The sequence below is a fragment of the Lotus japonicus genome, chromosome 6 (genome assembly GCF_012489685.1).
Source record: "Lotus japonicus ecotype B-129 chromosome 6, LjGifu_v1.2".
In the NCBI taxonomy this organism is placed as follows: Eukaryota; Viridiplantae; Streptophyta; class Magnoliopsida; order Fabales; family Fabaceae; genus Lotus; species Lotus japonicus.
In genome coordinates, this window is record NC_080046.1 from 41609851 (window position 1) to 41636752 (window position 26902).

The window sequence follows — 26902 nt, forward strand, 5'->3', positions numbered from 1 at the left end:
GAATTATTGGGAATTTCTGGGACTGTGCACTCTTTTTACAGTCATTATAGTAAGAGTTTTCCTTCTTTGTTTGTTGTGTGTCTAATCTTTAGATAAATATCCAAATTATTCTTCTTCTTTTCAAGGGTACCCCATTTTAAATTTTCTTCCTTTTCTGCATAATAATGATCTCCAGAAATAGAACGGCAACAAGGGAAGGACAAAAGGGACCACCATGGAGAAAAAGAACAAAAGGCAGCTAGATGCATCAAACGGTTGTCTTTTAATGTCTAACGTTTTTTTAGTAATTTTATTATAGTTATTTTTCTGAACCATTTGATGAATCGAACGGTCCTCATTTCTGCTGCAGGGGCTGGACTGGACACAACGAGGATCCGGATTCCTACTCAGCCACACTTGAGTTTTTGAGCCCTAAAAATCCCCGCGCCTCATTCTTGAAAGATCTCGCTCGCTCGCACTCGTCTCTCATTCTCTTCCACTTCCACTGTGAGTCTCTTCTCTCATTCTTTCTCTGTATCTCTATGCATGTTTGTATCTAATGGCGGTTTCTCTCTTTTCTCTTCTGTTCACTTCACTCTCTCATGTTAAGATCTATGAATGCTTTAATCGATTCAAACTAAGTATTGCATCGCATCGCATCGCATGCGCTTAACCTAGAAGAACCAGCTTCAACTGCTTAATCATTCTTCTTTTTCATTTCGGTAGATTTGTGTTGTTTTCTTAGAACTCGATCGAGATAGACTGTGATGCTGGAAAAATCACTCAGTTTGTATTTTCTTAAGAGTGAAGTGCTGCGTCTTTGTGTGTGTGTAAATTTCATAGACTTTGATTTACGCTTTTGATAAAATTTACTATTTATAAAATGCGTGTTTGTTAGCGTACTGAGACTTGTACTTGCTTTCGACGGATCCCGACTCGTGTGGGAAAGAGGAGTGGTTTATTGTGACAATCGTTAATATTATAGCCTGTTTTTATGTGATTTTCCAGTCAACCACTCTTTTCACTCGTACGAAGCTACTCGTCTCATTTGATATGCCCTTTTGTCCATAGCAAATCACCATCCACATATCCTAAGTGGGTCACTAGGAGGTTATGTGATAAATGCATTTCATGACAGTATTACATAAAAAAGAACAAAATAATTTAGCACAAGATTTCTACGGGGGAGGTGAATCTTTAGGTTGATGGGGCCTTGGCCTCCAATATTTTCATTTCTATTTTATGTTAAATGGAGCTTTTTTGTTATTACTACCTTCGAATTCGGCTTGATCCCGTTACTGCTAGTGTAGTTTCTCACTGTATTGTGTAGAACATGATATGGATACCTCTTTTGTGATTGATTGTATGTGAGACTGACAGTATGTATTTCCTTATTCAGGTGACTGCATTTGAATTCTCGTAATGGCTGTAAGTTACTTGCTACTTATTTAGTAATTTTTCCTTCCTTTGAGAATTCTTTCTTTCTTGTTTTGATAAGCCATTGAGAATTTCTTGTGTGGTGAATGCTATAGATTGAGAGAATTTTTAAAGATGAAGCCAGTGAAGAAAAAGGAGAGCGCGCCAGAATGGTGAGCTTGTTATGATTTGTGTTTTTTACCCTGGCTCGTTATGATTAATATGCTTCTGATCTGTATTAGCTAATATTTTTTATCGTTTTCCTTCTAATTTGAGTAAGTGGAATGTTTGTTAGCTTTAGCTTCATGTGTTGTGTGATTTGGTCTTGTGCAGGCATCTTTTGTTGGAGCCATGGCTATTGCTGATTTGGTGAAGACTACCTTAGGGCCAAAGGGAATGGTAAAATCTCCTCTTCACTCATTAAATGGGCTGAGAAACGATTTATCTTCCACTCCTAAGTCCCAAGTCCTATGTCCTAAATAATTGATATATCTTGGATGGGAAAACTGCAGGATAAAATTTTGCAGTCAACAGGTAGAGGACATGAAGTTACAGTCACTAATGACGGTGCTACAATCTTAAAGTCCCTCCATATTGATAATGCAGCTGCTAAAGTCCTTGTGGGTATCCTTTTCATTTGTATTAATGTGGTGAAAGCAGCTTAGAAATTATAGAATGGTACAGGATTTTGAGAGCTTTAATGAAATGCCTGTGCTTGTTTTTGAAGGCTTTGAATTTAACTTTAAAAAACTCAACATATAATAATTACAAAATGGGTAGTTTTCTCACATACTTACAAAAAATGTGAAGATGGGTATTTGGAACACAAATTTTGTGTGAAGCAAGATCAAAGAAGACAGTTTTCTTAATTATGAAGTCTGACAGTTACTACACTTTCTGCTTGCAGTCTTTTATGAAAATACAAAGTTTATTTATAAGAATGTTGACATCTAGAGCTTTCCAGTGACTAGCCTTGGGTTTATATCTGGGCTTAGGTTGGTCTTTGATGAGTATAGGCCTCCAATCAAGAAGGTGTATGAGAGAAAGAACAAGGGGAAAGCCACAGCTTAATGTGTTTGTTATAGTTAGTTAGTATCCAGCTGGCAAGTTAGTTGTTTCTGTTAGTGGCCAGCTGGCAATTTCTGTTAGAGATGCATTCTGTTAGCATCTGGGAGATAGTATAAATAAAGGGAAGGGGGTAGTTAACGAGTAGTTATTCAGTTAGTAGGTAATTGTGGAGAGACTGGTCTCTCGAACAACCAGAGGAAGAAGTAGGGTTCATTCCACCATTTCTGTACCTTGAGCTCTGGTTCTCATTGAGAATCTGAGTCTCTATTTTCATTCAAATTCAATCTAGTTTCAGTTCAGAGTTCTACAGTGTTCATCAGTCTTCAAGTAACATTCAAATTTGACGTGAAAACAGCCTTTAGGCTGACTTCTTGAATTCCGACAGTACTTGGACATGTGATGTTTTTGTGCTAATTCATGAGACATTTTATTCAAATGCTTCAGCATAATACCTAGATTTTCGCTAGACTTGTATTAGGTTGTTTTTTATTTATATAAAAATTTACCAATGTTAATTTCACGTGGCATATTTATCATTATGATCGCTAGAATTTTGGTACTTTTGAAATGCCCATCTAGCTATTAATGGGAGCATTGGTGTGGATTTTTCATTGCAATGTATGTAAATAAATGATTTAAATAATAAGATAGCCATCCTTAATGGAAGTTAGACATATCAAAAGTTCAAGATGATGAAGTTGGGGATGGAACAACCTCTGTTGTTGTCTTGGCTGGGGAACTTCTTAGGGAGGCAGAAAAGCTGGTTGCAGCTAAGATTCATCCCATGACCATAATATCAGGTTCATTTCTTTCCTTTTCCCCACAATGGTCCAACTGCCTTTATGATGCAAATTTTGTTGTGTTTTCGTGTAGACAGGTTTCTAGTGACAACTTTAGTGATGCATATTCTGTGTGTTAGGAAGTTTACCTCACTAGTAATTACATTGGTACAGAAAGCAGCGCATTCCTTATCATGCATCCATTTTCAATGTTTTGTTATCCTTCCAAGGCTGCTCCATCTCTACTTTGCTTTGGTTTTATTTTTAGTGTACTCTTCCTCCTTCCAGAAAGATGAATAAAAAAGGATACGAAATCATGGGAAGCATTAGAAACGTCAAATATGAAAGTTTTATAGTGATGCTTTGAGAACGATTTACAATTTTTATGGGTTTTGTAATTTGCATGTGACCATGTGTCATGAATTTACTACCCAAAAGTTTAAGTTTTAGGTGAAAGAACACAGGAATGGTTTATATTATATTTTTTAACATGCCTTCTTATAGCAAGGTTCTTTTAGACTTGAATTGTGGACATTGGCACATTGCACTGGCTGATAGAACCCAGAAAATGAAAAGTGTTTTATTCACACGAACCCTAATTCCCAAATTAGGGAATAAGAGAAAGATACAGAATCGCCTAGAGAGAGAGAGAGATCCAACATTCACCTAAACCCCAACTCCAATTGATTCCTAAAAGATACCTCATACTTTCATGAACAATCTTATTCATAGACTCACTCTATAACTAAGTCCCACCCCCCAACTAACTAACTATTTACCCCTAACTAGCCACTAACTGTGAGTACCTATCAATGACCCATCCACCTAAGGATTAAACACATGAATTTTTTGTATTATATTCTCAGCATGAATTGTGCTCGTATTACCATATGGCAAAAGGCTCGGATACCATTTGATGATCTAATTATCCTAAAAGGTTAAATTGTTGGGTAAAAACACATGAATTGTTAATATTATATTCTCAGCATGAATATTGCCCTTCCCTTATTTTCTTAGCTGGTTTCAAAGATTTTGATTTCAACATTTCCTTTTGATTAATGAGTGTATTTGATATTAGCTGTTATGATTTTTAGGTTTCCGAATGGCAGCTGAGTGTGCTCTTAATGCATTGTTACAAATGGTTGTGGACAACAAAACAGATGCTGGTAATTGTTTTCTCTTTTGGATAGTGTGTTATTGGGTTTTTATCATTGGCTTTTGGTCTTTGAATTTGTTGTTATTATCATCAATTCATCATCATCATCATCATCATTTTTGTGTTTACAGCAGGGAGTGTTGAATGCATTCTTCCATCGTAATATCTAACACATGAATTAACTGGAATTGCAGAGAAATTCAGGTCAGACTTGATGAACATTGCAATGACAACTCTGAGCTCCAAGATCCTCTCACAGGACAAGGAGTACTTTGCGAAATTAGCTGTAGATGCTGTAGTGAGACTAAAGGTGAACTGTGACTACCCTAATGAATGCAAATTTCAATTCTGGTGGATTTATTGAATGGTGTCTGCACTTTGTTAAGTTTTCTCATCTGGACCAATTTTAATCTGCATGTTTTTTGCATACTTGGCTAAAAGCTTAGCTAAAAATTGTATTTTATTTAGAAGTTAGATTACAAAGCTTTTTTTGTGATCCAATTTTTTTATCACGCATTCTTGATTTTGTTGCTTTTCAAATTTCTTCCAATCCTCAAACATCTTTTTCATTTTTGTAATTGCAATTTCATGATATAGTTTTTCATGGTTTGTTAAAACATTCATTGAAATGTTGGTTTGTGTTTGGTTGTTTTTTCTGGTTTGCAGTAGTGGTTTTCCCTTTTTTTAAATGGTCTAAAAGGACAGAATGTTCTTTTAGTTGACTTGTTATATAATTGCTCAGTCTTTGTGCTTCTGTGCAAACTAAGCATGCAGATATGTAATTACAGATCAAAGCATATTTTTTATCATAGTGCTCTATATTGTTATAAAGTTAACTATGCCTTTTCATGTTTTTATTTCCTTGAATCTTGCTTTTAATGATAATGTTTCCAATTGCAGGGAAGCACTAATTTGGAATCTATCCAGATTATAAAGAAACCAGGAGGATCTCTAAAAGACTCATTTTTAGATGAAGGGTAATATTAGTAAAATATTACTATTTTGTAGTTCACAAGTATAGGATACTTGTACCTTTTGAATCCTCGTGTTCCGTTTTTGGTGAATTGCTTAGGCAGTCTTCAAGGAATTTTCATAATCTCAAATGATTATCAACTTGACCACTTTATTTTATATGAAGCATTTGCATTTGTAATATTTTGTTATTTATGTTGAAATGTTGCTTATCCTTGCAATCTGAGTAAAAGATAATCATTCTACTTTGGATTCATGGTTTTGCTCAGATTCATTCTTGACAAGAAAATTGGTGTTGGACAACCCAAACGCATAGAGAATGCAAAGATACTTGTGGCGAACACTGCCATGGACACAGACAAGGTGAAGATATATGGTGCTCGTGTTCGTGTGGATTCTATGGCTAAAGTTGCTGAGATTGAAGGAGCTGAGAAGGATAAAATGAAAGAAAAGGTGCAAAAGATAATAGGTCATGGTATCAATTGTTTTGTTAATAGACAGTTGATTTACAATTTTCCAGAGGAGCTCTTTGCTGATGCGGGAATATTAGCTATTGAGCATGCTGATTTTGATGGTATTGAGCGTCTGGCTCTGGTAACTGGAGGTGAAATTGCATCGACCTTTGACAATCCTGAGTCTGTTAAGCTCGGGCATTGCGACCTCATTGAGGAGATTATGATTGGTGAGGATAAACTGATTCATTTCTCTGGTGTTGCAATGGGACAGGCATGTACCATAGTTCTGAGAGGTGCCAGGTACTATTTTATTCATTAGTTTTTTAAAATTGCTTTCCAAAATTGTTTTTACATATTCATGCATATTAATATTGATAATATGGTACTTCAAATAATCATTTTTCTGTCATGAGGTTTCTTATTCTGGAAGTATGATTTTTTTGCAATGTTTTGTTGCTGTCAACTAGAATCAAAATGAATCCATGGTAGATCGTAGTACTTGGTATAAATTGCTTCAATTCCAATGACCTTGTATGCATTTGCCATAGTGATTATTGAAAGTTCACATCTCGAATCCTTTTTTATAATTATTTTTTAGTTTAGGACATAGGATGGATTGCAACTTATTGAGTCCAATGATTTAACTATATACTGCTAGAATTTTGGATATTACCTTTCTTTTATGTGCATGTTCATCTATTATCATGCCATGTTAGCTTATAACTTCATCTAGCAATATTTCTATTTTTTTTATTGTTTCGATCGAGCTGGACATGTATCGGAGTGTTTTCTGTACACATAGTAAATATCTGTTTTTAACAGGCTGGATAAAGTTTTGTTTTTTTTGTGTGCTTTGAGTATGACATATCTACTTTTGTGGCAGCCACCATGTTCTTGATGAGGCTGAGAGGTCATTGCATGACGCCTTGTGTGTCCTATCTCAGACTGTCAATGACAGCAGGGTGTTGCTTGGAGGTGGCTGGCCTGAGATGGTGATGTCAAAGGATGTGGATGAGTTGGCTAGGAAAACTCCTGGAAAGAAGTCTCTTGCTATGGAGGCATTTTCCCGTGCACTCTTGGCCATCCCAACAATCATTGCTGATAATGCCGGTTTGGACAGTGCTGAGCTGATTTCTCAGCTTCGTGCAGAGCACCAGAAGGAGGGATGTACTACCGGAATTGATGTTATATCTGGTTCTGTAAGTACTGAAACTGAGAAATTGATGGATTTATTTGAATGAGCTAAATTTTTGAAATGCTACATATTGATGTTACTATAAGATGCATTCTTGCAAAAATAGGTTGGAAGTTAATGACTCGATTATAATGTTCGGCCATTCCCCTTTTTAATTGGTAGCAGATGTCCATCCAAGGGGTGGTTTTGTAGTTAGGTCGGATGTGTAGTATTTGACTTCTGTTTGGATTTCTGTTAGCAATGGTTGAAAACACTTTCAACAGGAATTCATGTCTGGATTGAACTAAAAAGTACTTTCCGGTGAATGTGATGGAAATCTAAACACAGTTGGCATTAAGGGAGCATGATACAATTTATGTTGTAGTGTTAGAAAAGTGTCATTTATATGCTGGGAGCTCGACATGCTTCCCCTCTATTATGTTTGGCTAACGTGCTTTTGTACTGTTTTTTATTGCTGGAAGGTTGGAGACATGGCTGAACGGGGGATATGTGAAGCATTCAAAGTCAAGCAGGCTGTTCTGCTATCTGCAACAGAGGCAGCTGAGATGATTCTTAGAGTTGATGAAATCATAACTTGCGCTCCAAGGAGGAGAGAAGACAGAATGTAAATATCTGGGGAGAGTCCAACTTTAAGTGCTTTGGATGCCTTAGCAATTTCTGGAGTATTTTAATGAGTGCTGTGATTTTGATGTGGCTGTTGTGATTGGAAGAACTTGTTATCATATGTATTCGATAGATTTTGAATTGTTATGGAGATGCTGTTAGATTATTTGTAATGAAGAAATTTTGATGGTACTGCAATTAGGAGTTAATTTTAACAAGTGCTGAATTTACGAGGACGTTATCTTTTTTTTGGTGCTTAGCTTTTCTTTGGAAAGCCATTCACTAAGCTGATCATTAAGTACACTTGGGTCATAACCCGTTTCTTTAAATATGATTTTCATACCACCAACCGCGTGGAACAAGAAAGTTCAGTAGGGAGAGCTTTGCAGCCAGTTTAATTTGAGTTCCTATGAATGCAGTTGCTTTAAATACTTAATACGAAGTCCTACCTAACTTAACAAAATTGACTCAATGTTATGAAGGGGACATGTGGTTATAAAAACTAACTTATGTAAAAATATTAGGTACTTATTTTAAGGGAGTTATAATAAAAGAACATGGATGACAAAATAATGGAAAGAAAATTAAAATATACAAAATAGTTTATAAATTAATAGCTCTCCAAAGCACTTCGGGGTATTCACAATTGATTTTGACCTGCAAACATTTGTGAATAGCCTCGCGAATAATCTTAGTTGTCCTCATTATGTCGGATGATTTTGGCCTTGATCAACTTTTTGTTTTAATCAGAGTTATAGTTTAATGGCTAGGCAGAGTACAAAAGCTTACATGGAAATTTAATAAAGATTCATTATTTTACTGTATCATAAATAGATTAAAATACAAAAATATTAAATAAAATACATGATAGGATATAATTGGACGTCTTTATAAATGTTTTACATTATCTATACATACAAGTTAAATCTATAATATTATGTGTTCTGTGACTTTGATGTTAATTTAATCTTAGGGACTATTTCCTGTCAATTCTAAACAATTTTTTATATGATGTTTTTTTAAATATAATAACAATAACAATAGGGGAAAAGACGAATGGATATTGTAGTCTATATATAAGATGAAAGGTGCATGAAAAAAAATGATAAAAAAATGTGATGTGATATAATATGATTAAAAAAATTAGATGAATGGTATTTTAAATTGAAAATTACAAATATGTTTCATTTTTTTGTCAGGCAGATAAACAAAAGTTGAATTATATTTTTAAAATTAAATAGTGTGTTTTGAAGTTAAAACTTTATTTTCAAAAAAAAAAGTTAAAACTTAAAAGTATTTCTGTCCACTTATCTTCTTTCTTTTTGTTGTTGTTGTAGTGCAATATCCAATTGGGCATATCTCACAAGAATATGCCACTGCACTGGCCCACTAGCAAGATAAAAGTTAAAACAAAAGACAGAAAGAATCCAATAAAACTTTCTTTCTATGTTACAATGATAGTCTAGGGCTCTAGGTAAATGGATAGGGGGCAAAACTAGACAAACAAAAAACCCAAAAGAGATACAGCTACCATGAGCTTATATTTTGGCTTGTAAGTTGTAAACACAAGTTGCCCAAGAAACAAGAACAAGAATGCTGTCTAGCAAAGCTTAATCCAAAAGAAACTTGTGCATCCATTTTTTTTTTATCTTAGCATAGTGATTTTTTTGATATTACCCATAACCTATGCTATAGCATGTGTTACGATTATAACAAGTTACCAACAATACAAGTACAAAATTTAATATGGACAGACAATACAAGTACAAAATGCGATATTAAGAAGAGTATTGCATCAGGCAAAATTTAAACTATTATATTCTAAATATAAATAGAATAAACATTAATTAGAACTTTTCTGTTTCAAAAAACAAAAAAACTTGAACTTTTCAAAAAACAAGCGATATCCATTTCGACAAAAAAAAGGTTAAATATTCTGCTCTCTACAGAATAGTGAAATATTTGTATTGGCACCTAAAAAGATGGTTAGAAGTAAATTCCTAATTTATAGAAATAGCATGTTTTGGTCTCTACTCATTTAAGTGTTGATATATATCTGCACACTCACCTACATAAGCATCATTTGTGATATGAAATTTTCCAGCTATTTTCAATTTATTAAATGTTTACGTGGATCATAGAGGGATCAAAATTAAAATCATTGAACCACAAGGGGTGACACAAGTGGTGAATGTGCATTTCCTTAAGGGATTTCACTTAGGCTTCTGGCTCGGGTTCGATCCCCTCTGAGGTAAAAAATAAAAACCTTTGTGGCCAAGGACATCACTAGCGTATCCCGAGCCAGATTAGTCACGTGGGGCCCCTTTCCCCCGTGGAGACTGGTGGCCAAAGGAGAAAAAAAAATTAAAATCATTGATTTTCTCCTTCATTCAAATCCTATCTTCGTTTCTTTTTCCTCTTTCATCATCATCAAGAACACTCATCCAGACCGTAGAACTAGGGATTGAAGTAGGTCAGACTGTCGATAGGGGACCTAACATACACCAAACTCAACCAGATCATGTCAAGTTAATGAATAGACAAGGTCAAAACTTTTTAAAAAGTCTATTTAGTTAAAAAGGTCATGCTTAAGCCACTTAAAAAATCTCATAGGCATATCAGACCAGCATATTTAAATAAGGGAGTTGTTATTCAGACCGTCAATAATGTGTAAAAAGTCTAAAATGCCCTTAATGAGAAAAAATTAAAAAATCCTTTACCTCCATCCTCACATTCTCTCTCCTCTTTCTTCTTCAAACCCCCGACCCCATCCCAACTCTCTCTCTTTTCCTTCTTCTCCAACTTCCATACCCATAATAGAAAAATCCCTCAACCTCTCCTAACTCCTGTCGCCGGCCACCACCGCCGCCAACGCCAACGTCGCCGTCCGCCGTCGAAGTCTGGTTCTTCTTTGTCTTCACTGGTCCCCTCCCCAATCTGGTCTCCTTCATTTTCAAGTTTGAAGGTAAGTTGCTGGAATTTCTCGATCTTGATTTCTCGCACTTTGTAAGAGCGTTTCTATCGCACTATTTAAGAGCGTCATTAGCGGACTTTATAACAACGTTAAAGTCGCACTCTAAGAGTGCAACAAGAACACACTCTCAATGTGCGATATATTGCAGTACACAATTTCTGTTTGCTTTGCTTAGTGTTTGTTTGTTTGTTTTGGGTCATTATAGAATGAGTCTCCCTAAATCACATGAAGTGGACACGCTTGAAGGAAAGGGGGAAGACAAACAATTAGCCAATGTAGAGGTTGGAGGTGATGTGCAAATTGCCGCCGACTACACTTAGCAATTTACCACATATAAGGTAGCTTCATTTTCATGTAACTTCACCGATAAGTAACTGTGAAATGCGCTGTATTTATGTGATATCTGTATGTGTGAATGTGTGTAGGTTTTTGCTAGTCGGGATGAAGTTCTGGATTGGATTCGGAATGTAGGGAGGCAATTAGGCTTTGTGGTTGTTATAAAAGGTCTGATTGCGGGAGCAAGTGCCCCGGGAGTAAAAGTAGGCAGTTGGCTATATTGAGGTGCGAGCGGGGTGGCAAGTACATTCAGTACAAGCCTGAGTTGAAGCGAAAGGGAACATGAACCAAAAAATGTGATTGTTCATTCTGGCTCAAGGCGAGACACACAGCAGAAGATAGTTTGTGGAGGTTGACTGTAGTACGTGGATACCACAACCATGACCCAGTCGAAAATCTCCTTGGTCATGCATATGTCGGTCGCCTTACAAGTGAAGAAAAGACGATGGTGGATCAAATGGTTGACAATAAAGTTAAGCCAGGTAACATCACTACCATAAGGCAAGTGTACGATGAGCAAATGACACACATTAGGGCCAAAATGGGAGCATTAACAAAGATCCAGTACTTGATGAGGTTGTTGGAGGAAGACAAGTACACGCACTGGTCCAGATCTGATGAGGGTTCCACTGTTATTCGCTCTCTATTCTGGTCACATCCAGTTTCCATCCAGCTATTTAACCAATTTCGTACTGTTGTCTTGATTGATAGTACGTACAAAACCAACAAGTATATGATACCATTACTGGAGATCGTTGGTATGACATCAATTGGATACACATACACAATCGTTTTTGGCTAGATGTGCAATCAGTGTGAACCTGAAGTTACATGGACGCTTCAAAAGTTGAAGGGGTTGCAATACAAATCATTATAAGGTACTTAACAATACAAATAATCTTTTCGAAGGCGCGTATGTCAAGTGACTTTTCTATGTCAGTCACTAATTCACAATGGCGCTATCATTGTGTCGTTAACGCTCGGGGTTGGGAGCGACCATACCTGGATCGCATGGCTCGATACAGGAAATTCTTGCGGAGCGAAATGCAAACGCACCAAAGAGCGATGAAATCGTAGATCTCACAGATGAATAGCTTGGTTGACATTATGTGTTGTAATGGTGTAATGTTATTGTTGTATTAGTTGTAATGTAACATTGTAATGTTATTGTTGTAGTGTAACATTTTTTATGGTAATGCAATGCTTCAATTTCTGTTTCAAATTTATGTTTTGGTTCTCTTGTTGTCTATTGCTATGACTCTTAATTTTCACACTTTCAAAGTGTGTGAAAAACACACTATCAAGGTGCGTTAACAACGCCCTTGTATAGTGCGAGTTATCCAATGCACTTTGGACGTGCGTCACTGTCGTAATTGGACAGTGCGTAAATATCACATGTGACCTGAGTCAGACTTCTGTTTGTCATTTATCGCACTTTCGACGTGCGTCACGAACACACTACCTAAGTGCGTTGGTCACGCACGCGTAAAGTGTGAAAATAATCAGAAACAGGAAATATGATCAGAAACAAATATAGAACATGAAAAGTAACATATATGGAACATAACATTTGCAGCTTTATTTCTAAATTTTTGAACATATTACAATGACTATTACAATAGTTCAACTCATACAAGTTCAATGACTATTTTAAACGCACTCACAATGTGCGTCAACACTGCACTCTGAAAGTGCGTCTCGGTCGCATTAACGAAATGAAGTTTTAAGTGCGACAGAGACACGTTCTGAAAGTGCGTTTAAAAGGGGTAATTTTGAGTTTCAGGATTTTCCTTGGGTCTGAATAGATGGGGGTTTAAATAACAACTCCCTTTAAATAAATATAATTAAGATAAAAAACTTATTATTTTATTATTTTTACATTGAATTTTATAAAAATTAATATCTTAAGATTATATATTTATTGACTTATTTATATGTTTGAACATATTAGACAATATGAGGATTTGACCGTATAAATCTCTTTAGATATTGACTGATGACCTATAATGATTTTAATATATTTTAGTTTGTTAGCCTATAAGTTTGTTGGCATGTTTACAAATAAATTTGTTAGTCTACTCGAATGTCTTATTATAAAGCATGCTTTTAACTAAACTATCAAGCTAGTGCAGGCTTTCAAAAGACACAGACTCAGACTTAAAAGAAAGTCTATAACGTATAACATGTCAGACTCATACCTTAAGGGTTCGTTTGGTAGACATGATAAGAAAATATGATATTATGATAGGATGATGTAATCATATTCTGCCCTAATATGTTATTTGTTCCGCCAGTAGGATAAGATAACACAATCATATCTATTACCATATTCTATCTATCATGTGTAAAAGTTATAAAAAAAAGTTGGGTTAAATATTTTAAGTAGGTTAAATGTATTTGAGCAAAATATAACCTATTTGACCCCTACCTAGAACTCACACCAAAAGTCCTCCTTTGCTTTAGTTCAATACTTCTCATTTCTCATCTTTACTTTTTTTTTGTCAATTTTTATTATTTTTCCTACCACTTCACTCTCACCACTTTTTATCTATTAGGACGTCAACTAATTCTTTACCAATTAAAGAAAGTACACAGAGTGCGTAGTGGGGAAGTTATTGAAAAAACTTTCATTAACACTATGTTTGTTTGAGTAGAGATGCGAGAGAGAGAGAGAGAGAGAGAGAGATACAAGAGAGAGAAATAGAAGAGAGATTAATAAAGTACCCTTATTTGGTTGGTTGGGACCGTAGATGAGAGAGACCGAGGGTGAAATTTTGTTATTTTCTTAACTCTTCGTGTTTTGTGAAGAGATGACAGCTTTCACTTTTTTTTTTTCCTATTATTGCAGTTAGTGGCGGTTTGTAACCCCCACTATCTGCATTCTCTCACCTGATTTCTTTTCCTTTCCATTTAAAATTGTTTTTTAATCAAAGTTCAACTTTTTCTCTCTCTTTCACATCATTATTTCTCATCTCTCTCCTTTATCTCTACCATACCAAACAACCTATAAATTCACTCTATTTCTCACATATTTCTCTCTAGTCTCAACTCAACTTCTCTCTTCTCTACCATCTCTACTCTATCTCTCCTTCTCTACTAAACAGAGGATAACACTTACGTGAAAAAGAGATGGTGGGGAGATTTGATGAAAAGTGGAAGAAATTAATATTTCATTATTCATGTCAAATCTTTCTCATATGTCATTATGTTCAGTTTTTGTGCTTATTTCTCCCTTTATATATACTACTAAATTGAAAATATAGAACATTTTATGAGAAAAGGGATAAGCCAATAACATAAGATTTCACTGAACATTATATCATAATATTACATAAGAGAAGTGGGTGTAAATATATCACTAAACCTCCAAATTATTTGATATAACTTGGATGAGTCAGCAGTGAGGAATCTTTTGTGGTGACGTAATCCATTACAACTACGTTTTCAAGTCAAAGAATCATTGAACCCCAATGGCGGCTATTTTTTAATAAATTTATTCAATTTAACGAATCTATCCATCCAATTATCGAATCAATCACTTCCATAGTTCCATTCATTCACTTATTCATTGCATTGTTGTGACACGCCGCGTCATTGCAAATGTCATACGCATCTCTATCTTACTTCCTTATTACTCTTATCTCCTCATATTTTTTCAACTAAATATTTTATAATGTGAACAAGCGGGGACGGACGCACGTATAGGAGTTAGACTAATATAATGTAGTTGTAATTTTTTTCAAAAAAATTCCTCTTACGTAATGAACAAGTTTGTAATCCTTTTAAATAACATGAATTGTAACATTCCATGAATATTTTTATTCCACTTGTACAAATCGTCAACCAGTAATGATATATACACACTTCATTTTTAAAACACTTCATTTTCACCTCTTTTTATTTCTATCTCTCTCCTCTTATCATCTATCACATCTCATACTTTATCTCTCTTACTTTTTTCTTTCTTCCTATCTCTCTCTTCATTCCACCTCTTCCACCTCAAAGAAAGGTGTGTAGGTAACATTATTCAATCGTCCACATATTTACAATGTCTTTTACCATTGGACTGATATGGGCGGACCGGATCATTTTACTTTGGGCTTATCATTATCATGTAACAAATGGGTCGGGCAACCCATGGTCCAGCCGGGCCAAAACCCAAGCTATAAATAAAAGAGGACCGCCCAAGCGGCAGGGACCTATCATTTTACGCAATTTTCTTAGTTTTCCACTTACTTTGTTTGCTCTCAGTTTGGTTAGCCCACGTTAAGGTTCTATACCGGAACATTGGCGCCCACCGTGGGGCCGAAGGATACTTTCCTAGGCTTCGCTTTCCACCACGATGGTGACTCGATCCGAGGCGAACAGAGAGAGGAATCATGTTCAACAGAATGATGTTCCTCCCGATGTTCTTCAGCGGATCATGGATGATCTTAATGAACTTCGTCAACAAAATCAACAGTTACAGAATCAACTTACTGATATCAATCAGACTCAGGGGCTACGAGAGGGCGATCGAAGAATGGCTGAGACGGTGGTGGACTTTCAACCTTTCACAGAGGAAATAGCGAACACCGCCGTCCCAGATAATTTGAAGACGTTAAAGCTTGATTCCTATTATGGCGATACAGATCCAAAGGACCATTTAGTGTATTTTAACACAAAAATGGTTATTGTAGGCGCGTCAGATGCGTTAAAATGCAAAATGTTGCCATCAACTTTCTAGAAGTCAGCGATGATTTGGTTTACAACTTTGCCTTCGAGGTCAATTGTCAATTTCACGGAGTTATCTACAAAGTTCTTGTCTCAATTTTCTACCAGTCGTGCACAAAAGGTGACTCCGGCGACGTTATTCAATGTTCGTCAAGGACCAAATGAGACTTTGCAGTCTTATATGAGGCATTTCAATCAGTTATCTGTTCATTTGGAGGATAAAATGCCGGAGATCTGCATTGCAGCTTTTGAATTGGGTTTGAGGCCGGGTGGTTTAAACAGTAATTTGAGTAGAAAACCTGTGGAGACAATGACGCATTTACGCGAAAGGGTGCAGGGATACATCAGGGAGGAGCAGAGCGATCAGATAAAAAACAACCGCCCAAACGCAGCGGTTACAGGGCAGAAACAGCAGTTGGAGGCGAAGAAGGGATGGACTGAACGTGGCAACGCGGGGTATAACAATCGCAATCGTTATGACGGTCGATTTGATTACCGTTCCAATTTCAAAAATCGTGCTCAGCCGTATGGGGTGCGTGGGTCTGGACATTCAATGACGTGGACTCGGAACCAGAATGATCGTGCAACGCCTTTGGCGGTTAATCTTACTGAAGCCTTACACACGTGTTTAGAGGCGAATGTAATTCGTTTTCCTCGACAACCAAAACCGCCAACAGGCCACGTGGACAAAACCAAATGGTGTGAATACCACAGGATTTCAGGGCATAATACTGATGATTTCTTCACGTTAAAACGGAAGATAGAGGCTTTGATTAAAGCAGGGTGCGTGCAACATTTGGTAGGGCGAAACAACTCTGGAGAGGCAGAAACTTCAGTTAGGCGAGACGATGGAGGCAAAGAAATTGAGAATGAAGGACAAAAGAAGCAGCAAGATGGAAAAGCAAAGGGACGAATTCACTCTATTTTCGGTGGGTTTCGGGGTGGCGGAACAACCAATTCAGCTCGGAAGCGATACATGCATTCCATAAATGCAGTGTATTCCAATGATTGGGGAAGCTGGGCTATTAATCAACTTGATATTACTTTCACTGTACGTGATTTTAAAGGAATTCAACCTCATGAAGATGACCCAATAGTGGTGATGTTACGAATTGTTGATTATGAGATTGAAAGAGTGTTATTGGACCAAGGAAGTTCAGCTGACTTGATATATGGTGATGCGTTTGAGAAGTTGGGGCTGACAGAGTCGGATTTGTTACTTATGATGGAGCTTTGGTGGGATTTTCAGGAGAAAATGTCTATGTTAGGGGATATGTGGAGCTGAACACAGTTTTTGGTGAAGGGAAGAATGCGGAGTCATTTTCTATCAAGTTTTTGGTAGTGAAATGTACTTCGCCATACAATGTACTCATCGGAAGACCATCGTTGAACAGGTTGGGGGCGATCATCTCAACAAGGCATTTGACAGCTAAATATCCCTTAAGCAAGGGTGGAGTTGGAATTTTAAAGGCGGATCAGATGGTAGCTCGCAAGTGCTATTCAGAAAGTTTTAAGCAATATGGTCATTTGGGAAAGAAAGCGGTAAAGGAGGGACACAGAGTTTATGAAGTGGAAGTGGAAAAAGCTGAGGTTAGTTTGGATCCTCGTGATGGTTTTCTTGATCCTAAGATGACATCAGAGGAGGAAACTAAGGCGATTGACATTGGAGAAAGAAGCTTGAAGGTTGGTGTCAACCTTACAGCGAGTCAAGAGGACAGATTAGTGAAGTTGTTGTCACAGAACATGGATTTATTTGCTTGGACCGCCAAGGATTTGCTTGGGATTGACCCGGAGTTTATTTGTCACAAATTGGCACTTAATCCCGGGGCGAAACCAATTGTCCAGTTCAAGAGAAAGATGGGTGAAGAGAAAGCAGAGGCTGTTAAAGTGGAAACTAATAAGTTACTAGAAGCAGGATTCATCAGAGAGGTCAAGTATCCAACTTGGTTGGCGAATGTAGTTATGGTGAAGAAAGCTAATGGTAAGTGGCAGATGTGTACTGATTATACAGACTTAAATAAGCATTGTCCAAAAGATTCTTATCCTTTGCCGAACATTGACAAACTTGTTGATAGAGCATCTAGCTTTGGCATGCTTAGTTTAATGGATGCATATTCAGGCTATCATCAAATTAGGATGTACCAACCTGATGAGGAAAAGACAACCTTCATGACAAACCAGGCGAACTATTGTTACCAAACAATGCCATTTGGGCTGAAGAATGCTGGCGCTACATATCAGAGATTGATGGACAAAGTGTTTGACAAGCAGGTGGGGCGAAATATGGAGATATACGTTGATGACATGGTGGTCAAATCAGAGGAAGTGTTGGGACATTGTTCAGACTTGAAGGAAGCTTTTGGTGAATTAAGGAAGCACAATATGAGACTCAATCCTGAGAAATGTTCGTTCGGAATTCAGAGCGGGAAGTTCTTAGGCTTCATGATCACAAGGAGGGGAATTGAGGTGAATCCAGACAAATGTAAGGCGATACTGGAAATGCAGAGCCCAACTTCAGTGAAAGATGTGCAGAAGTTAACTAGGAGGATTGCAGCTTTGTCAAGGTTTTTACCGTGTTCTGGGAACAAATCTGCACCATTCTTTCAATGTTTGCGAAAGAATAAAGCTTTTCAGTGGACTGAAGAATGTGAGAGAGCTTTCCAGAGTTTCAAAGAACATTTATCCAGCCCTCCAGTCTTGTCTAAACCAATGCCAGGTATTTCACTGTCAATGCTTATTTCAATATCTGATAATGTTGTTAGTTCTGTTATGTTGCAAGAGATTAAAGGAGATGTGAAAATTATATATTTTGTGAGCCATGCTCTTCAAGGGGCTGAGGTTCGTTATCAGAAAATTGAAAAGGCGGCGTTAGCCTTAATCATATCTGCCAGGAAATTAAGACCTTATTTTCAAGGCTTTCCTGTGGTAGTCAAAACTGACTTACCTCTTCGCCAAGTCTTACAAAAGCCTGATCTGGCTGGAAGAATGGTATCTTGGGCTGTTGAATTATCAGAGTTTGGCATTACTTTTGAAAAGAAAGGGGCGATTAAAGCACAGGTGCTGGTAGATTTTGTGAATGAGATGTATCATGAGGATAATAGTGAAGCAGGTGAATGGAGCTTGTCGGTAGATGGATCATCAAATGTTAAAGGCAGTGGTGCTGGCATAATTTTAGAGGGACCAGGGGGCGTAACTATTGAGCAGTCACTCAAGTTTGATTTTAAAGCAAGTAATAATCAGGCAGAGTATGAAGCTATCATTGCAGGTTTGAAGCTGGCGATAGAAATGGGAGTCAAGAGTATTACAATCAAGACAGATTCGCAGATAGTTTCAAGACAGATTCAAGGTGAGTATCAGGCGAAGGATGCACAGTTGGCAAAGTACCTAGTCAAAGCACAGGGCTTGATAAAGCAAATTGGAGAAGTTCAAATAAATCATGTGCCAAGAGATGAGAACACGAGGGCTGATATTTTATCGAAATTGGCAAGTACTAAGAAGCCAGGCAATAACAAGTCGGTTATACAAGAAGTTTTGAATAACCCAAGTATTGAGGCTGATGAAGTTATGGCAGTACCGGCAGTTGCAAGTTTGGATTGGATGGGGCGAATAAAGAAATGCTTAGAAGCAGAAGGGGCGGAGCTAGCCATGTTCACAAAGGATCAGGTTCGAGAGGCAAGTCATTACACTCTCCTTGGCGATCAATTGTACAGAAGAGGGGTTGGAGTGCCGCTTTTAAGACGTGTTTCAAAGGAGGATGCGCAGCGAATCATGTTTGAGGTTCATGAGGGGGTTTGTGCAAGTCATATTGGCGGCAGATCGTTGGCAGCTAAAGTTCTAAGGGCATGATTCTACTGGCCGACATTGAGATCAGACTGTATGGATCATGTGAAAAAATGTAACAAATGTCAGATTTACGCAGACTTACACAAGGCACCGCCCGAAGAGTTGAGTTCGATGAGTTCGTCATGGCCATTCGCGATGTGGGGCGTGGGTATATTGGGACCTTTTACACCAGCGGGGTCACAGGTTCGATATGTACTAGTGGCGGTTGACTATTTTACCAAATGGATTGAGGCGGAGTCAATGGCAAGGATTACAACAGAGAAGGTTAAGAGGTTTTACTGGAGGAAGTTGATTTGCAGGTTTGGCGTGCCAGCTACTATAGTTTCGGATAATGGAACTCAATTTACTAGCAGGAGTGTGAAGAGTTTCTGTTCAGAAATGGGCATTGAGTTGCGATTTGCTTCAGTAGAACACCCACAGTCTAATGGGCAGGTAGAATCTGCTAACAAAGTGGTTCTTAATGGTATAAAGAAGCGATTGGGCGAAGCAAAGGGATTGTGGGCTGATGAGCTATTAACTGTAATCTGGGCGTATAACATTACTCCACAATCTACTACTGGCGAAACACCTTTCAAGTTGGCTTATGGAGTGGATGCGATGATTCCTGCAGAGGTTCAGGATGTGACTTTTAGGGTGGCTACGTACAGTGAAGATCAGAATGATGTTAATAGGCTGGTGGACATAAATTTGGCGGAAGACACTCAAGCAGCAGTTCGTCTGAGACAAGCATTGGTGAAACAGAGGTCAGAAAGGCGATATAATTCAAGGGTAGTTCCAAGGCAAATGAAGGTTGGCGATCTGGTGTTACGCAGAAAGGCTAAGGGACCGGACGATTCAAAGTTATCACCAAACTGGGAAGGACCATACAGGATCTTAAGGGAATTAGGCCAAGGCGCGTATCATTTGGAGGAATTGTCAGGGCGAAGAATTCCAAGAGCTTGGAATGCACAACATCTCCGTTACTACTACAGTTGATCAGTTAGTTATCATTTTGTGTGTTTGTTTGTTAGTTTGCTGGGTTTGCAGTTTGTGTATTGTTGTCAGTGTGTTTGGTTTGTGTGTCAGTTGTCGTTTCAGATTATGTTTCTCCATGTTGTTCAGACTATGTTTTGTTGTAAGACTTAGTGTGGTGCACTCTTTTCTCTACCCCAGGCGGGAGAGTTTTTAACGAGGCACTGCACATTAATGAATAACAGGTATGCACTCTTTTCTCTACCCCAGGCGGGAGAGTTTTTAGTGAGGCATAACCTTTTTAAAAAAAAATGTTCCAATGCGTGACATTTCAGTTTATTTTGTTTTCCTGATTGAAAACTTGTCAACTTAGGTCTATCAGTTGGGCGATGTCAGACAATTGAGAAAGAGTAAGTCTCTCATAGCTAGAGCATTTGACCACGAATTCATAAGCACAACCTTAAATTGGATTAAGCTTGTCCAAATTAAGCACAAGTCTACACGCGAGCAACCAATTGAATCAAATGTGTGTTCTGATTCAATAAATAATTGGCTAAGTTCAAATGAAAATTTGACTAAGTTACATACAAAGGCCTTATGATTCAAAGAATAGTTGACGGAGATTCTAGTGAGAATTTTCCACTAAAAAGTTCAAATTTTGTTTCGACAATTAGTTGCTACACATAGTAACAATTATGGCGAATCATTTGGCAATGAATTACCAGTTGAAAGGTTAGTAAAGCGCAGTATCATTAATTATATTGATTGACTGAATGATATAGTTGTTATTAGATGGATCATGTTATTAAGATAGAAGGAATAACATAGTAATTTTTATGTTAAGTTAAGATTTGATGTCTTCATAGAGTATGGATAGGGACAGAGATATATTAAGTGTAGAAATTATGAAAAATTCTTAAGTGTTGAAGTTATTTAAGCAAGATGCAGAGCTTTTAAAATTATGAAATTTGCGGTTGTTGATATATAGAAAACATATCATATTAATAGTACTTAATAAACATTACATGATATCTTAGGACAAACTATGAAGCTAATCGTTCAACACTTACAAATATAAAGACAAAACATAGGCAAGTTTAAACTAACTTAGGACATGAAAGAAAACTAAAGGATGGATTAATGCAGTAACCATGCTTGAACAGAGACAGAACTAATGATTTTCCCCTTCGCCTTCTTTGTTGTTGGCGTTTCCATCTTCTTCATTTTTATCTCCTTCTTCTTCTTCTTCTTCCTCATCGCCAGTATCAGGGCTGACCAACTTGCCATCAACAATCCTAGCATAAGGATCGGAACCGGCAAGATTGATGGAAACTTGAGGATTTAGGAAAAGAATTTGTTCTTTGGCCTTTGCAAATCCAGCTTCAAATTGATCAAGGAAGGAATTCTTCAGTTCAGAAATTTCTGAATGCAACTTAGAATTTTCATTCTTCAATTCAGAGTTGGCGGAATTAAGGTGAGTAACTTCCGCTTTGGATTTCACAAGTTCTTCTTCCTTAGCTTTCTGGGTGACGTTTAAATCTTCAGCATGTTTCTTCAAGCGTTCATTTTCCAGGGCCAAATCTGCGGCCTTCTTCTCATTCACTTTGTTGGCAGAATCCAACAATTTCATAGTAGCCTTCATCTTTAGGATTTCCCTTTCTTTCTCTTCTAGTTGTTTGGCGGAATTAATCCCGTCAAAGCCAGCGGTCTCCAGGTCAACCATTTTTGAGATAGCCGCAATTTCAAGTCCCTTTGTCATGATGGCTTGGCAAGCCTCCTTTAATCCGATCTTTTTGATCTTTTCCCGGTCCGCCTCGAACACCAAATTCGTTTCCACCAGGAAATTAAAATCAATCTTGGAGTCCCATAGTGAGGTTACCTCTTCAGAAGTGAGTTCTTCAAATTCCTTCAGCAAGCTTTTCCATGAAGGGGGTGGAGCGCTTGAAGACCCACCTTTGTGTGCTGTATATTGAGGATTACCCTTCACCATGAATTTCTCCATTGAGGGCTGAGAAGAGTTTTTCCCTTTGGCCGATTCAGGTGTTTCATTCTTTCTCTTCTTCTTTTGAGGGCGATTCGATTCGGTGCCTGAATGACTAGCATCAGCATCTATAAGAGTTTTCGCTGGGTTTCTTTTTTCCCTTGCAGCCTGTTGTTCCCGACGGAAGCGGAGGATGTCATCATCAGAGAGGCGAGTCATTTTTGCTGAAACAGAATGGTAGGGTTAGGAACAAAATAAACACTCGAAATACAAAGATGTTGAAATTTAAGAGTCTTACCCACATATTCACCCAATCTGTTTTCATAATGGGCATCTAGAAATTCAGTGAGATTCAAATCAATGCTAGATAAAAAGGTGCAATCCACCATTTCCTCAGGGGTGAGGGAATCATCAGGGAGTTTGATGATAGCCTCATAACGGGCGGTCCAGTAGAAAGGGAACTTTGGGCTTCCGTCGTTGAAGTAAAATACATCCTTGCACTTCTCGGTTTCGTTTAGCCTAAAGAATTTCCCTTTGAACTGTTTGTAGTGGCTTCTAAACAAGGTAAATAGGCATTTTCCCCTAGCGGCGGCTAAGGAGAGATATTCGCCTTTTATACTTCTACCACTAGTTTCAAAGAAGTAGAAAAACTTATTGCTAGTGGGCTCGATACCTAACACTTGACACAGAAGTTCAAACGCTCTGAGGTATGCCCAACTATTACAATGGAGTTGTGTCGGGGCAACATTTAGTAAAGTTAAAACGGAGCAAGTGAAATCTGAGAGAGGGAGTTTATATTTTAGGTCAGAGAAGATATTTTCAAAGAAATAGGTGTGGTTTTTTCCGTTAAGGTCAGGAGCCCCAAAACAACAAGGTTCAGTAGGTAAACAGGGGACTATGTCAAGGTACACATCTTGGCCGTCAGAACGAAAGGTATTTTCGGTGATTAAATCCATTACAGTTTTAACATTGCAGAATTTAGTAAACCTAGTTTTAACTTTGCTAGTAACCCACGTATCGACTGCAATGGTAGAAGTTTTAGAAGCCTTAGAGACTCTACGGGTGTTTTTTGCATCCATTTTGAAAAGAATTCCTGAAATTATAAAGGATCCAGGGTTATGAAATATAAAAGGGTAAGATTTAAGTTTGAGTTGTGGGGGAGAATAAATTTTAAGTAAAGATTGATTTGGATAAGCAAGAAGATGAAGAAGGTAAAGTTTCTAGATGAAATATTTAGTATAGAAAGAAGTAAAAATTTCACGAATAGACTGAGTGAGGAGTGCTTACCAGTGAAAAAGGATGTGATGAACTTGGTTAATCTGAAAGAATTCTAGTAATGCGGAAGAACACTTGTAGGTAAATGCAAGAAATTTTGTAATCGCAAGAAATTTTGTAATCGCAGAGGAATAGTAGAAATTTTGAAATGCAAGAGTGAAATGATTGGGGGAAAGAAGGACTGCTATATATAGAGAAAAGGTAGAAGATGAAAAGGTGTGTCGAAAGAGTGTGGTTAAGAGCATTTAAAGGCAAACGGCGAGCATGCGTGTGGTTTGTGTGAATCCACGCGTTCATTCAGGCCACACATTTGAATTCATTGAGGCAGTGAACCAGCGCGCCATGAAGAGGTGACGCTTGGTAAAAGGTAACGCTTGAGCAGAGAGTGATGTCAGTTGGCAGGTAAAAGCGTCGTTTCGTAGGGGTCGCGTCGTTTCAGGGAAAAGCTACCCTATGAGTGGGTTTTAAATGCACATCTCAATTAATGCGAATAGCATAGCTTAGGTAGACTTTATGCATTGCAAGTTTCAAGATATCTGTGGTATATTTGTGATGATTACAACAGGTACAAAATCCGGAAGGGGATTGATTTGGTGCACAGTGATTGAGGTGATGGGCAAAGTGTCATCTAGACATCACGTGCCACACAGAAAGAATTATTTTACAATGATTAGTCTAATATATTTCTACTTTGTTGTTAGCCTTATTTCGTTGAAGCCTGCGTGCTCACAAATTTGTTCACATTGTACACGGGCGTAACAGAAGTTGTGGGCCTGAATAAGACACTTTCGTTTTAGTTCTAAAACATTAGTGTCTTGTGGGCCTGTGGACTGATATGGGCGGACCGGATCATTTTACTTTGGGCTTATCATTATCATGTAACAAATGGGTCGGACAACCCATGGTCCAGCCGGGCCAAAACCCAAGCTATAAATAAAAGAGGACCGCTCAAGCGGCAGGGACCTATCATTTTACGCAATTTTCTTAGTTTTCTACTTACTTTGCTTGCTCTCAGTTTGGTTAGCTCACGTTAAGGTTCTATACCGGAACAACCATGATGTCCATGTTGTCGTACGTGTCAGGTCTATATTCCTTAAGACCAGGACACCAACCCTTTCCTTACGGGACACGAATCACATTCACTCACCATTCCTCCATCAACACACAAATAAAAATCACTTTCCTCTTCCTTTTTAATTTTTAATTTTCATTATTTTTATTAACCCTGGCCTATCCCATTTTCTCTCTTATTTTCCCAGGAAAATTTCCAATTTTCTTTCCAATTTTCCCTGATTGTTCATGTTCTAGGGTGCTCCTTCACTTCCCCCTATATATAACACTTGGCCTCTCACTCCAACGCCAAATCAAATTCAAACCCATTTCTCTTCTCTGCCCAAAGTTCCCAACTTTGCACGCAATTCACCCTTTCTCCCATGGCCACTTGTGTTGATTCCTCTACCGTTTCGCTTTCCCGGAAGCCAAACGGGTCCCAATTCCGCCGACCCAGTTTCTCCGATCGTGTTCCCCATATGCCCATTTGCAAGAACCGTGACAAAACCTCGCAACCGTGCTCCGTCGTGGAGGAATTGGAGCACGGCGAGAAGGTTGATCTGTGGCAGAGGATTCAGGAGGAGGCTAGAGTGGATGTGGATCAGGAACCTGTTTTGTCCAGCTACTATTTCAGCTCTATCTTGTCTCACAAATCGTTGGAAAGCGCTTTGGCGAATCAGCTTTCCATCCATTTGAGCAGTTTGAGCCTTTCTAGCACCACCCTCTTTGATATTCTCATGGGGGTTCTGGTGGATGATGATGAAATCATAGGTGCTGTGAAGGATGATTTGAGAGCAGTGAAGGAGAGAGACCCTGCTTGCATTAGCTATGTTCATTGCTTGATGAATTTCAAAGGCTTTCTTGCTTGCCAAGCTCATAGGGTGGCTCATAAATTGTGGCTACAGGGGAGGAAGGTTTTAGCACTGTTGATTCAGAACAGGGTTTCTGAAGTTTTTGCAGTGGACATTCATCCTGGTGCTAAAATTGGGCATGGGTTTTTGTTGGATCATGCAACTGGACTTGTGGTGGGGGAAACAGCTGTAATTGGGAATAATGTTTCAATTCTGCATAATGTCACATTGGGAGGAACAGGTAAGGCTTCAGGGGATAGACACCCAAAAATTGGTGATGGAGTGTTGATTGGTGCAGGGACTTGTATCTTGGGAAATATTAAGATTGGTGATGGTGCTAAGATTGGTGCTGGTTCTGTAGTGTTGAAGGAAGTGCCACCAAGAACCACTGCTGTTGGGAACCCAGCAAGGTTGTTAGGAGGAAAGGATAACCCTATCAAGTTAAATAAGATTCCTAGCTTTACCATGGACCATACTTCTTACATATCTGAATGGTCTGATTATGTTATCTAGATGGTGATTAGCCAATCCTGTTGCATGTTTTAGATTTTTTTTATATATTTTGGTCAGGTGATTTTGATTTGGGCTTTTTGTTTGTTATACAAGTGAGAATCTAAGTTCTCCTGGTACCAACAAAACTCCTTTTATACCATGGTATTCGATAAGCAGAGTTGCATGTAGCACTTTATGTGCTCTGTTATTGTATGTACCGTTTTGGGACTACCCTTTATATGTATATGAATTTGGCTTGCTTTGCCTGCATTTCCTATTGTCACTGTTTTCTGCCTACTCTGGTTGAAGATTCATAGAATGTTTGGATTACCAGGATATGTTTCTCCCCATAATTAATTTTGGTTTTAGAATTAATTGTTGTACATGTTTGGAAATCCTTAATTCTGAAAAGAAACTTCTGTTAGTAACTTCTTAGTGTCAAAATTAATCCCTTCAATTGAGTGGCAATCTCAATTAGTTGCTGTGTTTCCAGATAAAAGCAAATATAAAATTCAGTTCTTTAATACCCCCAGGCCCCAACATAATAAACAGGCATGGTGGATAATCCAATAGTTCAGCATGTGATATGTTGAATTATCTAGAATTTTTATCTGTTAACTGTTGCTGTTCAGATGGCAACTCTTTTTTATTAATTCTCATCTATAAAAATAGGTTTAAATATGTTATACTCTCTTACTTTAAAAAAGAAATTTAATTTGATTCCCATAAAAAAATCTTTGCACTAGGTTTATAGTTTTTTATTTTTATTTTAAATCGGTCCAACTAATGTCATTTAATTTTGCTCAGTCACCG

General features: G+C 37.8%; 4 protein-coding genes across 4 annotated transcripts; all 4 read left to right on the forward strand.

Annotated features, from left to right (window-relative positions):
- Positions 1 to 354: 354 nt before the first annotated feature.
- On the forward strand, positions 355 to 7821 carry LOC130723075 (T-complex protein 1 subunit beta-like). Its single transcript, XM_057573997.1, has 12 exons — positions 355 to 486; positions 1379 to 1407; positions 1512 to 1568; positions 1729 to 1794; positions 1908 to 2019; positions 3135 to 3263; positions 4337 to 4408; positions 4593 to 4708; positions 5299 to 5375; positions 5640 to 6125; positions 6709 to 7024; positions 7482 to 7821. Exons 2-12 carry the CDS (start codon positions 1402 to 1404, stop codon positions 7626 to 7628), a joined length of 1584 nt encoding a protein of 527 aa, XP_057429980.1. The 5' UTR covers positions 355 to 486; positions 1379 to 1401; the 3' UTR covers positions 7629 to 7821.
- A 3557-nt stretch (positions 7822 to 11378) lies between these two features.
- LOC130725322 (uncharacterized) lies at positions 11379 to 11735 on the forward strand. Its single transcript, XM_057576564.1, has one exon. It carries the CDS (start codon positions 11379 to 11381, stop codon positions 11733 to 11735), a length of 357 nt encoding a protein of 118 aa, XP_057432547.1.
- A 4092-nt stretch (positions 11736 to 15827) lies between these two features.
- Positions 15828 to 19492, forward strand: LOC130725323 (uncharacterized). The gene is made up of 3 exons (XM_057576565.1): positions 15828 to 16821; positions 16896 to 18835; positions 18887 to 19492. The coding sequence occupies exons 1-3, from the start codon at positions 15828 to 15830 to the stop codon at positions 19490 to 19492; spliced, it is 3540 nt and encodes a 1179-aa protein (XP_057432548.1).
- Positions 19493 to 24935: 5443 nt separating this feature from the next.
- On the forward strand, positions 24936 to 26359 carry LOC130724483 (serine acetyltransferase 1, chloroplastic-like). Its single transcript, XM_057575714.1, has one exon. It carries the CDS (start codon positions 25130 to 25132, stop codon positions 26108 to 26110), a length of 981 nt encoding a protein of 326 aa, XP_057431697.1. The 5' UTR covers positions 24936 to 25129; the 3' UTR covers positions 26111 to 26359.
- Positions 26360 to 26902: the final 543 nt, after the last annotated feature.

What these genes read in the sequence shown, in the direction of transcription:
- LOC130725322 (XM_057576564.1), top strand. Translation starts at nt 11,379, where the DNA reads ATGGTGGATCAAATGGTTGACAATAAAGTTAAGCCAGGTAACATCACT.
- LOC130723075 (XM_057573997.1), top strand. An exon ending in AAGGAGAGCGCGCCAGAATG is followed by an intron (nt 1,569 to 1,728) that starts GTGAGCTTGTTA and finishes GGTCTTGTGCAG; the next exon opens with GCATCTTTTGTTGGAGCCAT. An exon ending in TCCCATGACCATAATATCAG is followed by an intron (nt 3,264 to 4,336) that starts GTTCATTTCTTT and finishes TATGATTTTTAG; the next exon opens with GTTTCCGAATGGCAGCTGAG.
- LOC130724483 (XM_057575714.1), top strand. Translation starts at nt 25,130, where the DNA reads ATGGCCACTTGTGTTGATTCCTCTACCGTTTCGCTTTCCCGGAAGCCA.
- LOC130725323 (XM_057576565.1), top strand. Translation starts at nt 15,828, where the DNA reads ATGAGGCATTTCAATCAGTTATCTGTTCATTTGGAGGATAAAATGCCG. An exon ending in TTCAGCTGACTTGATATATG is followed by an intron (nt 16,822 to 16,895) that starts GTGATGCGTTTG and finishes TGGGATTTTCAG; the next exon opens with GAGAAAATGTCTATGTTAGG. An exon ending in TTTTAGAGGGACCAGGGGGC is followed by an intron (nt 18,836 to 18,886) that starts GTAACTATTGAG and finishes AGTAATAATCAG; the next exon opens with GCAGAGTATGAAGCTATCAT.